At 33.5% G+C, this 13169-nt stretch overlaps 1 protein-coding gene, 1 long non-coding RNA gene and 1 pseudogene across 3 annotated transcripts; all 3 read left to right on the top strand.

The window, feature by feature from the left end:
* Positions 1–10: 10 nt before the first annotated feature.
* On the top strand, positions 11–3007 carry LOC120281351. Of its 2 annotated transcripts, XR_005542544.1 has the most exons (4): positions 11–712; positions 786–846; positions 1694–1798; positions 2867–3007. It is a non-coding gene; the product is annotated as an uncharacterized LOC120281351 (long non-coding RNA). The 2 variants fall into 2 exon arrangements; XR_005542543.1 differs by having other exon boundaries at positions 15–846.
* A 264-nt stretch (positions 3008–3271) lies between these two features.
* Positions 3272–7540, top strand: LOC120281350 (annotated as a pseudogene).
* Positions 7541–9934: 2394 nt separating this feature from the next.
* On the top strand, positions 9935–10781 carry LOC120281007 (bis(5'-adenosyl)-triphosphatase ENPP4-like). Its single transcript, XM_039287961.1, is given in 2 exon segments — positions 9935–10270; positions 10273–10781. Coding segments are annotated over 2 exon segments (615 nt in total). The 5' UTR covers positions 9935–10068; the 3' UTR covers positions 10686–10781.
* Positions 10782–13169: the final 2388 nt, after the last annotated feature.

The raw sequence follows: 13169 nt of genomic DNA, 5'->3' as shown, positions 1-13169 counted from the left end.
TGTAGAATATTGTATAAAAGTAATACTATAACAGTATTTTTTTTATTTAAATTTTTATGCTCCTTAGAAGGCATGCCCCTTGGACTTGTTCTTGTTACAATAAGCATATGCTTGAAGACAATCAAAAGTTTATTTTTTTCTTTTCATTAAACAAGACCATACGGTTGTCATGAATTAAAAAATTAAATAGCTGTCAAATCCAAGCGTGTCATGAATCTATTGAAACTTTTGTTCTCACATAAATTTAAAACTTCTCTACAAAATTATTCTGGATGGCAACATCCAAAGAAAAGGCTGGCAATCTATTTGCAAAACTTAAAAACAATATTATTTAGGATCTTATGGAGCGTGCTTATTATTTTAATCACTGACTTGAGTTGTGGTCCAGGTACTCTTGTGAACCGTTTGAGCATAAAAGTTCAGTAGCCAATCTTTGAACATTATCTGTTTCAGCGCCCTTCTTGTTAATGTAGACAAACTCATGTACAGTGATATTAATATTGTTTATCCATTTCATGCCAGCCATTGAAATTTTGTAGAGGGACTGTTTAGTCTTTGTGTTCCTCTGATTTTTTGTGTTCTGGATGGAAGCTTGAGATGAAGTTAGTGCTTTAAGCCTCTCTTAATATTTGCCGTCTTTTGTATTATTTGTCAATAGTGTGCATAGTGTGCTGTGCTATAAATGAGTGCCACTACCGATGTAGTCTTACAGGTGACTTTGCAGGAAATTCATTTAATGCATTTTGATTATTTTTCTGGGTTATAATTTTAACTTGATATTTTAGGGCAATCATGTACTTGAAGTGCCAAATGGCCACCGGATGCATGTCAGTTCTGGTGATTCAGGTCAGCAAAACTTTTCTGTAATTTTTGATTGAAACTGATATGCATTTTTTATATTCAACATATCCTATGGCACTTTGAACATGCAAAACTAGTCCCTGCCTATTGCAGACTAATGAACTCTCTTGCAGACTATAATAGTTCTATATCTGCAGGCTTTGTTGTCAAGCTAGAACCAATTAAAGAGGAAATGATGGATAGTGGAAGCTGGTTCTGGAAATACAAACTAAATGGAACACACATTCAGTTAGAATTGGTGGAGTTGTAGGCAGGCAATTGAGAATAATGATCAGTTTCTTTAACTGAGGATAGTAGTTAATAAGAATATCACCTTCACTTGCTTGAACAGAAGTTCAACCATCTTAGAGGTGTGTTTTACAAAAGTGTCTCCTTAGCTCAGTTTTGTAGCATAACAAGTACTTCTAACTCATTCTAAAGCCCAGATTTGAGTTGGAAGTCCAACATTCATATTAAAGAACCATGTATGTAGTGCACTCTCCATGTCTGTGAATTATTCTCAACAGCTTCGAACTTCTTCTTTTTCCAGCATAGCTAATGATCCAGATAGCTGTTTGCTTTCTCTCACGCTAAAAATACTAGCATTTTATGATGCCTGTTTACTTAACCATGGTTTCTTTAATGTTCTGCCATGAGGTTTTGTTGGTGATGCTGCTTATGGAGGATGCAATGCTGTTATTCTTCGTTTATAGTACTAGTCCTTCTAGTTTGCACTTTAGAAATACCTTTCTCATGATGGTTTGGTCTGTTTCTTTATCTGTCAATTGCAAAGAAGCTTGCTAACTATAAGCATTTCCTTTTTCTTGCATGATTATTCGTGCTTTGCTTTCAGGTATTTGGCTCTGCTGGTGTTATTGGAAATCTAATGGGTTTTGCAAGAAATGTTGGAGTTGGTATCAAGGATTTTCTCTCAGTTTCTAGCAAAGGAATTGTGCAGGTATGTGATATTAATCTCATATTCTCATAAGTGTTGTATTTTACAGTGTCCTGTTATTCTACAATGAATAAACTACTCATCATCTTTGCAGTAATCAAATAAGGCCTATTAGTATTTAGCACAACTGCTTCTTCACATACTACTGCTCCAAAAAATTAGAAAATGAGTACCTAGCATAACTGCTTCTACTCTTGACTGCTGCACACTTTTTAAAACCTCCCATGACTTGCTGGGATGCTTGAAATATTTTCTTCTGATCAAACCCTTAGGAGGTGTTTGGTTGGCCTTTTATTTATAGCCTACTTTTGTTTTGTCTTATTATCAATTTCTTGATTATTACGTCTATTTTTCATCTATTATGCTAGTCCTATTTCCCATTTTAACTAAATTTTTTGAGTTTCGGAAGTAGATTGTTTTCAATGGATAATACGTTATCTAGAAAACAAAAGGGGAAACTGAACTGAAACTAATAACTTTTTTCCAAAGCTATTTTACAGTATGCTATACTTCCATTTCAATGCAATACTCGTAAGCGATTGAGCAGTGTATGATTTACTTGTGGAGAAAATAATCTTGTGGAACTCATTATTTTCACAACATTAAGAAATATTTCTCTTTGTTCACCCATCGGTTTTCATTCACTCTCAAAATGACACATACTAATTAGCTTTACTGAAAACATAATGGATGGGCTATTTTTTTCGTCTAGACTTCAATCTTAAAGTTTGAAACTTGGCTCCATTTTTCTTGTTTGAAAGTAAGAATCTTGTCAATAAGTATATCTGCTGTATTTCAAATTTTTATGCCAGTAACAACATGTTTGCACACTTCCACTGCATATTATCTCTATGTACTCCTAAACTTCAAATCTCTTGTCTTAAATTCCAGTTGTTCATTAAGCTCTAATTACTCCCACTGTCTCTGTTCATTTTAGTTTAATTGGCAGAAAAGCTGTTAAGGATGGTGATTTATGGATTTGAATGTATTTTCATTATGTTTTATCATTTGTTTATTTGCTGTAGAGGAATTAACTATAAACCAGGCTCAACAGTTTGATGTCCTTTACAGGATGAATAGTTCCTGTCGGTATGAATTGTCCTCATCAGCAATGAGAAAACACATAATTGAATAAATTTGGAGCATGTGGTCAATCTTATTCAACTGTTCACTCAAGTCAAGTAACTGATAATTCTTCCGAGCAAAGTAGATATCAATCGCATTATTGCCATTGAAAACTGTAGATCTTATCATGATTTATATACATTTGATTAGCTATACTTCCGTAGGTATATCTGCAAATCCTTATATGCCTGATTGAGACAATCATCTTCCACTGAAATTCTGAAGAAACCAGAACCAAAATTTACTAAAGGCAGGTATTGAAATAGAGATTTATGGATTTAAATATGTTTTGATTCTCAAATTTTATCTCTTGTTTGTTTCCAGCCGAGGAAGTACAATCTAGTATGGAGAGTTACACATCATGCTTTTCAGGTACTTTTATGGAAAACATTTATTGTAATAATAAAAACATTCTGGTTAATTAGTCCGGAAGAGGGTGGTAGGTGGGTAGGTCACTCATGTGTCTTGTTTCCACCTTCCCCAACTCCACAAAAATACCTTGAGTTGTTTTGAGAGCCTCGAGAAGCCTAATACTTCCTGTTTCTTTTTTTTTATTTAATTTAATTTTTGTTCTTTTTTATTAATCCTATCTGGACCTTTGTGTGTTTTTTTCCTATCCTCAGATAAGATCAAGAAAAGGACATACAACTAATGTTATCAGGATCTTGTACAACTAATGTTATCAGGATCTTGTTTGTTTCCCAGCAACAAGGCTGCAATACTGAATTTTAATGTTGCATGTGGAATGGAGTTTTAATGTTGTTTTGATACAAGTGTTTGTATAGTTATACTACATGATTTCCAATGTATATATAGGGCATCTATATGTATTGTTAATTCAAGTTAATTCAATAGGATGATTTTTGTTAGGTAATTCAAAATTTTTAACTAATGCAATTAAAAAAACATAAATTAAATTAATTTCATATAAATTATTTTTTTCACAGATTAAACAAAAGCGTGCCGAAAACTGTAACAAAAAAAGTTTTATTAAAAACTGTACCAAATACCGTGAAAAAAAGTATAGTATATAAAATCAATTAAACAGTGTCAAAATAGTGCCAAATGTAGAATCAAAGTCCGTGCCAAACATTGATGGCAATGGTTGGCACAATAGTAAAAAACCGCTGCCCAAAACAGATGACAAAGTTCGGCACGATATTAAAAAGCGGTCTAAAAATGTATTTGTGATTAGTCTTATAAGCATAGTTAATTTTTGAGTCTAAATACAGATCTCAAAAATCAGTTTGGCACGGTTTTTAATCCTCTTTCCGTGCCAATTTTACCGTGCCGATTTATGATTTTTCATGTAGTGTAATACATCTTAAATGGTATAAACATAGAGATATGAAACATAAATATCATTTTTACAAAGGAAATTTCTCAATTATATGATTTAAAATATGATTTAATAGCATATATATAGTTAAACATGATATATAAGTATATTAAAAGGACGGAAGAGAATTTTTTTTTTGAAATTCTACAAAGAAATAAACTTCTTTCAATAAATTTTTTTTCTTATATTCATAAAAATTTAAACTCATTGATTTAAGATAATATTTTATTTATTCATAATTAATTCTGTGAGTATGCTTCAAATATATTATATAGTTATATAGTTATTTTATAAATAACATTATATTTACGGTAGTTTTGTAAGAAATGCTGGATGGGATGAAGTGTTGGTGAACGAGTCATACAAATGGGTGGAGGACAAGATAGTCTTCTTGAAGCCAGCGGCGCCATGGCAAAGTGCAGTGAAGGATGGGCTCTTGGAGGTTGGAGTCACTCCCTTCAATGGATACACCTATAAACATATCAACAGGACGAAGTTTGGCGGTTCGATCTTCGATAATAATGGCTTCCGACACACTGCCGCCGATCTCTTGGCCGCAGGCAACCCCCTCAACCTTCATGTTTTGATTTATGCCACCGTCCAAAAGATCATCTTTGATACAAAAGGTTGGTGTGTTTCCTTATTTCTCTCAACAACGATGACAGTTATTTCAGTTAAAAGAGATTCTAACATGGTAAATATGATTTTGTGATTATGAGGCATATATGGCGTAAAGTATGCCACACAACTAATTATATTACATCAGTCTGCTATTAACAGCATGAGTGCATTAGTGACTCAATTGAATGTGAATCTCAAATTGAGATACCAATTAAATTTTTTTATAATTTAATAATTTAAATAAGAGTATCTAAATACTATGGTAATTATTTAAATAATTTACTCTTTTATTTTTTATTTTAGTGCTAACTTGGACAACGCACTCCACACATTCTCTAAATCTTTAACTATGTTTTGAAAAAAAAGTCAAATTTTTAATTTTTGGTATGGAAATTAATTGTATTATCACTTGTCTGTTGTGACGATGGTGATGGTTAACAACTTTGCATTGTCAAACTAAACAAATATTTAAACAGGTACACACCCCAAAGTGATCGGAGTGATTTTCAACGATGAGAATGGCAATCGACATGAAGCATCTATCAAACCAGATGAGCAAAGTGAAGTAGTCTTAACCTCCGGCGCGATTGGATCGCCACAATTATTATTACTAAGCGGCGTCGGACAGGAGGAAGACTTACGAAAGATGAATATTACGGTGATCCTAAACAATGAGCATGTAGGAAAAGAGATGGCAGACAATCCATCTAATAACATCCCAATCCCTACACCAGAGCCACAAAAGCAAACACTAGCTCAGGTAGTAGGCATCACTACTAAGGGTTTCTATGTTGAGACCATTAGTGGCTTTGGTCAAAATAATGACAGCATCGCCACGGTCAACAATGGCAATATGTCGGAGGTAATTTTTATTTTAAATTATATGAATAATATCATTTATATTTATTAAATTAATTGATTGAGACTATTTTAAATAATATGATTTATATTTCTTAAATTAACCAATGTGAGACTATTATGCAAAGCAGTTAAAAGAGGTATTTCGAGGAGGTTCTCTTTTTAAGAAGATCATAGGTCCTCTCTCCAAAGGAAACCTCAGTCTGGTTAACACCAATGTAACCAGCAACCCGGTCGTTACCTTTAACTACTTTGCCTAGCCGGAAGATCTCCGGCGATGTGTCGCTGGAGTTAGTTTGTTATTGAAGATTGCGAAAACGAGGCCGATGATTGAGCTGATGGGGAATTTAAGTTACACAGATGAGATGTTGTTGAACATGAGTGTGAATGCTAATATAAATTTGATACCGAAAAGTGGGAATGAGACAAAGTCATTGCCTGAGTTCTGCAAGAGAAGTGTGACAACTATGTGGCATTATCATGGAGGGTGTATTGTTGGGAAGGTGGTGGACAGGGATTACAAGGTCATTGGGGTTAGGAATTTGAGGGTGGGGGACAGCTCTTTGTTTCCTGAATCCCCTGGGACTAATCCTCAGGCCACTGTTATGATGCTTGGCAGGTATTTAATTTCTCTAGTCTTTTTAAATTTTTTATTTTAATTAATTTATATGAATTAAAAAAATCAGTTAAAATTGGTTGATAATCTAAAATTTATAAAAAAATTAAATTAAATTTTTTAAGATTATTTTTATTTAAGCAAAAGTAGAGTTGAACATAATTTATTAGAAACATTATAAATATATTAAATAATTAACTTAAAAGATCTTTTTTTTCCTCGTTTTTTTACTTCCTTTTGCTGTATTCCGTTTCTCCTCACCTCTGATGAGAGTAGTTTCCTACTTTGTACTGTCTTTTCCTATTCAATAAATCTGTGGTTTATCCACATTATTTCAAAAAAAAAAATAATAATTATGAAGATTAAATATTAGAAGATTAGTAGGTTATCTCTGATGATAATTATTTAAAAAATAGTAATAATTGATCTTTAAAAAAATTCAAGAAATTATATTTGTGCTGGGCAATGGCATGCTGAAAGAAAAATAAAATAAAATAAAATAAATGATAAATAATTTTGAGGTTATAAGATTTTGCATGCATTTTTAAAAAAAACAATAGAACCAAAAAATAAATAGACAAGGCCCAATAATACGTACACTATAAAACACGCACACACATATATTATATATGGCCTTATAAAATTGCATAATTGTTTATGATCAAGTCAAATAAACTTTATTTGTGATAAAAATACGTGAGAATAGTGATATTATTATTATTTTTTTTTTGAATAATAGACGACAAGCGCCTTTTTTTTTTATGAATATAAAGCAGATCTAAAAGCAGATCTGGACGGGATGTACGATGTAAGAAATAAGTATAGGAATCCCGGATGAACAGTGTATGAACAGTAATGTGAACAGTACTGTTGGGGGAGAGATTTGAACCCATGATCTCCCCCTTACACTTTAATGTCATACCATTAGGCTATCCAATAATGATATTATTAGCTCTAATAATTGTATTTTACTTTTTTTATGTCCAGAATGATGGGAATGATGATGATCAGGGAGAGACTGAGGGCAGGCTAGAGACCAAGTGCAGCATAGTTACGAAGGAAGTGCCAATAATCAATTAATAAATAAATAAATAAAACAAAATAATCAGAAATAATATATTATCTATCATAGTACCACAATCACTACAATAAAATGAAAGCTTCTACTTTGAGTTAAATAAGACAGTTTTACCAGCATATAACAAAAGCTTGTTCTTGCCTTTGAAATCGCTGCATAAATTTAAAAATAAAAAAATAAAAAAAATAATCCTAGTAGGCAGGGTATGGTTTAAACCACACTATCAAAATAGAAAAAAAAAAAAAATACATTGTTTGCTGAAATTGAAATACAAAGAAATGAAAAACACAAACAATCATAATATCAATTCATGAAACCCACACCGTAAGAACTTACAAACATCTGATAAAATATAGATGAAAAAGGCACAAAACTAAAAATTGTTCATAATAAATGGAAACAAAAAGGAAGAACAAATGGTTCCATCAAGGCCTCTGCTCTAAGAGGGCTGTCTGCAATTCATCAACAAGCTAAATAGTTACATTGAAATAAATGTGGATAAACCATAATTTTATTGAATAAAAAGAACAATAAAAAACAGAAGATAAATCCTCTCACCAGAAGTAAGGAATAGAACAAAGTACAACAGGAAATAAAAATATGAAAAGAAATAGCTGGAAAGAAATATTGGATCATTTACTTTTTGAAAAAAATAACCCGAACCTTTTGAACCGTCAAACTAGAATCATTGAACCGAACCGCCAGTATCGGAACAGGAATCGAACCACCAAAAACCTTGCCTAAGCGGTTCGGTTCCGGTTCAAAGTTTTTTTTGGAACTGGAACCGGCGGTTCCTGAACCGTGGCCATGTCTAGTTGGGGGAAGTGGGGAAGGGTGAGCGGGTATTTAGGGGTGTAGTGGTTGTTTGGTTGGGGGTGAGTCTCACCCTCACCTCTTCTCACCCCTCATAACCCACTCCTCCCAAATTGGGGCCTTTTGGAGAGTGGGTGTTTGTTATTTTTTTATTTATTAAATAATATAAAATACTAATACCACCTTCACTTATTTATATAATTCTCATTATATCCTCACTTATTAAAAATCCTATATTTTACCTATTAATTTTTTATGAAAAGACTAAATTACCCTTTATCAATTTGAGAAATTACCATAATATTTTTTAAAATATGATTTCATCTTTCATATTATTATTTTTTTCTTAATTTTTTAATGTGTCAATTAAAAATTAATAATAATATTTTTTTAATAATAATAATAATATAAATAAATAAATAAATATAAAAAATTGAATAATTATAGTATTAGTTTCAAAATAATATTATTATTTGTATAATAATAATATTATTGTATAAAATATTATTAATAATATTAATATTATTGTATAAAATATTATTAATAATATTAATATTAATATTAATAAAATTTATACAAAATAATCTTAGATATTAGATATATATAAAAAAATATTATGATTAATTTGATATAAAAAATGCAAATTAGTAAATTACCCCTCCAAACTTCTTACACCGCTCCTCCGATGGCTTCCGTGGTGGCTGCGAGTTCAAGTGCCCCACGCCAAACATCCACCGCCTCATCTCCAATGGCACCGAAGCTTTCCCTGTTCTCATACCCGTCTTTCCCATCGTCACCTTTCCCAACCACTTCTCCATTGTCACGGGTCTCTACACTGAATCTGTGAAAGGATTTTAAAAATGAAAAGACATTAATGTAATAGGCACCACTTGCAAGACAACTAATGAGAGCTTATCATTTGTAATTTCATTAATTAATGAATGATTATTTTATTTTATTTGAAAAGATGTCTAATTAATGAAATAGTGTCTCATTGCTAAAGAGGTGTGTCTATTTAATGAAGTGGTGTCTCGTTAATGAAATAATGTGTTTTTTTATTGAAGTGGTATAATGAAGTGGTGTGTCTTTTTAAATGACAATCATTATTGAAGTGGTGTGTCTCTTTACTAAACACTACTTCATTCTTATAAAAATAATACCCTATCATCATTCAAGTTAATTTTTGAATGACAAACAAACTCCTCATAAGTTCATTTGCTTTGTTCTTTGAGTGCACAAAAGATAGAAGCAAACTTTCATTTTGTAAAAGCCATTGTTGTCTTTGCTTGAGTTTGGAAGTGCAAACCATACTCAAGAGTCTTCATTGTATTATAAAGGAAATTCGCCATTCAATCCATTTTGCATCCAAGGTTTAAAATTAGGTGGATGCGAATTAAACCTAAAAGAAAGTGTTTCCCACGCCTTGAAGACTTGTGCACTATTTTCTTTCTAATCTCTTCCTCTTTGCTCCTCAAAGAACCATCCCACCAACATAATCTCACGACATCATCAACAACTATTTCATCGATCCTGTCACCGGCGACGCCTTCACCAAGGGCAGCCATGAAGCCCGCTGGTGGCTCGGCGAACCATTGTGGGAAACCGTCTCCGATCAAGGCTTCAACGCCGCCGCCTACTTCTGGGCTGGAGTAGAGGTAAGCAAAGGTTCTTGGCATTGCCCTGCTGAATTTTGCCCTAAATACAATTTCTCCGTTCCTTTCGAGAAGCGAGTGGATGATGTTTTGAGCTACTTTCGATCTTCCCATTGATGAGATCCCTATTTTTCGTTGCCTTATATTTTGAGGAACCCGACTCCAAAGAGCATGCTTGGTAGATTGATTGCAGGCCTTGAAAGAAGAGGCATTTTCGAAGATGTGACCATCATCCTTGTGGGGGATCATGGAATGGTCAGCACTTGTGATCAAAGAATCATCTTTCTGGATGATCTATCTCCATGGCCATGGATTGAAATCCCTGAGAAGTGGGTACAATGTTACGGTCCATTGCTGCCAATTCAGCCTCCGGCTAACATCTATGCGGCGGGGTGGTGGCAGCTATGAATCAAGGATTGAGCTCTGGTAAGGTGGATAATGGTCAGCATTTGAGCGTTTATCTAAAGGATGAGCTGCCTGAGAGGTTGCATTATTGGTCAAGCTATCGGATTCCCCCTATTGTCGGCCTTGTGGATGAGGGGTACAAATTGGTGGCAAAGAGACCGATGAGTAATATATCCGGAGGGGACCATGGCTATGACAATGCATTGCTCTCAATGCGAAGCATTTTTGTGGCTCATGGACCTCAGTTTGAGAGAGGGAGGAAGGTTCCACCATTTGAGAATATTCAGATATACAAATTGGTCACCTCCATTCTCGGATTCAGAGGAGCTCCAAACAATGGTTCTTATACATTTCCAGCTTTGATTCTTCTATCTGACACTTGACTTGTGAACATAGTGTTGTACCTGCAGATTTACGTTTATTATGGATATTTGGTGTACTATTGGATAGTAATGCAAGTTGTTCTGGTTAATGTTCCATTTTTTGTAGTTTATACTTCAATAGCATGGAATTCTTGGTCTGCATTTCAAGATTCCATTCTTCTCTCACACACTTTCACTTGTGAGATGATCTGGTGACTGCTTCTAGCTTTAACTTATTTCTTTGTTGTATTCCATTACCTATTCACTTGACAGTAATATGTTTGAAACTTTTGCATGTTGTAGAGTCATAAAACTCGCTTAAGTTATCAATGAGAGCTTTATTTCCACAAAAAAGCATGTGGCACTTGTGGATTTACATTTCTTATAGGATATTTAATGTGCTACTATTAGACTTTAAAGTTTTGGTTATGTCCTATATCTTTTGTGCTATTATGCTTCAATTGCATTGAATTCTTGTTTGACATTTCAAGATTCCGTTCTTTCAGATGCTGGACTTGTGAGAGGACTGTTGATAACTTCTAGTTTTAGTTGATTTCTTTTGATGAAATTCACTACCCATACACTTGGTAGTAATATGTTTGAAAAATTTCATGGCCTAGTGCTATCAAAGATTGCTGAGTTATCAATGTGAGTGTTATGCCTCTGTCTTCTTATATGATATTTACTGTGTTACTGTTAGATATTGGGTTTTGTTTTACTGTTTTAATTGTGTTTTGTAATTAAATAACATAGGATTCATGATGCAAAGCAAGGCAGGCAATAACTGTTCTATGCAATGACAAAGTAAACATACTAAATTGCAATTGATTAAGAAACCTTCTTTGGCCATAAAGCTGGCCCTGTTTGTTTGTGATAATTTCAGATGACAACTTGAGTAGGCACGCATTGTGAAATTCATCAATTTATGAATTCTTAGATCTCTCACATGCTCAAATGCCAGATATTTCTGATATGTTATAGCTAATGCATGTGAAATCGAGTCCTTTCTGCAGATTTCTTTTGGCATAATATGGACTGAAAAGCAAAAACCTTGCTGTTGTGATGCATTCTGTCCAGCCTTTGGGAAATCCTCCTGCAGCAAACATTCCATGTATGAAATCAAAAGATATGAGCTTCACCTTGCCAAACATGAGCTTCTTGGAAGACTTGATATGATCAGTAGAATGTAAGTAACTGATGCAGCGGTATACTCGAACTGTTGATTCGCGCACGAATACCCAGTACAAGCTTTCAAAACCTGTTGATCAAAGATAGCCAGGAATTGGAAAGAGAGTAAATTTTATTACTCAAGAGAATAACTATTACAAAACTGAATTCCTCTTGCCATAGGCTTACATTAAATAGGGAAAAAAAATCAAAGATATGAAAATAATCCTAAAACGGAGATAATTCGAAAAATATACCAAAAATTGGTAAATTTTCAAATATCGGCAAGAAATAAAAAGAGTTAACAAAATAAAGACTAACGCCATAAACGAACTATAAATCGGAGATTTCTAGTCAAAGAAATGGCGAAATCAATTATTACTAAAAATAGAGAAAATTAGGGTTTTGGCGCCTAAACGATGGAATTTTAGCTGAAATCATGCATGACTCACGAGTTTCGGCAAATTGGTGACTTGTGTTTGTTGCCCGTTTCCCATCGACTAGGTCCCAAGTAACCCAAAAACTCCACTGCCCGGCGAATTACCAAAATACCCTTATTACTTCGCGTACCCTTATTACTTCGCGTCCCACTTCCGCATGAACGCGCATGCCATCTCCTCAATACGTCCCGCATCAGTAACTAATTCACCACCAAGAATTTTGATTATCAACTTGTATTTAAATTTGTGAGCTATATAATCAAAGTCATATTTCTGATTGCCATGCTCACATATCAAAGCTGTATTTCTGATTCACCACCAAGATCTTTTAAACTTGTTAACTATTCTGCTCTGATAATTATTGATAAAGGTTGACGGCTATTGACTTTGAGTGCCCATCGACATAATTGTGCTTGCAATTTGCTGAGCTGTTACAATCAATGTTATAATCAATGATCGTGATGTGCTTGCAATTTGCTCGCAATTTGCTCAGCTGTTATAATCAATGATCGTGATTTGCTTGCAATTTCCTCAGCTGTTACAATCAATGATCGTGATGTGCTTGCATTTTGCATAGTCGTTATAATCAATGTTATAATCAATGATTGTGATGTGCTTCCAATTTGCTCAGCTGTAATAATCACTGTCGGCAACCTTCATGTTTTGTTCATCTCAGTAAATTAATGGAGTTTTTTGTTTATTTGTGGAGAATGTAACAAGTTGTTATTCATCTGAGTAAATGTGTACAAAGTTCATGGTTTGCTTTGTTTCTAACTATATTTGTTGTTTGCATGTTATTTACCTTGTCTGACACTGGGCAGGGAGAAAAACAATTGTAAGAAATTCAAATTTGTATCAATATTTCAAAACAATTTAAGAAACTTAGAAACAGTTGGAG

Source organism: Dioscorea cayenensis, chromosome 17 (genome assembly GCF_009730915.1).
Source record: "Dioscorea cayenensis subsp. rotundata cultivar TDr96_F1 chromosome 17, TDr96_F1_v2_PseudoChromosome.rev07_lg8_w22 25.fasta, whole genome shotgun sequence".
NCBI classification, from domain to species: domain Eukaryota; kingdom Viridiplantae; phylum Streptophyta; class Magnoliopsida; order Dioscoreales; family Dioscoreaceae; genus Dioscorea; species Dioscorea cayenensis.
Note: the sequence above shows the minus strand (reverse complement) of the source record. Positions and strands in the feature narration are given on the sequence as shown.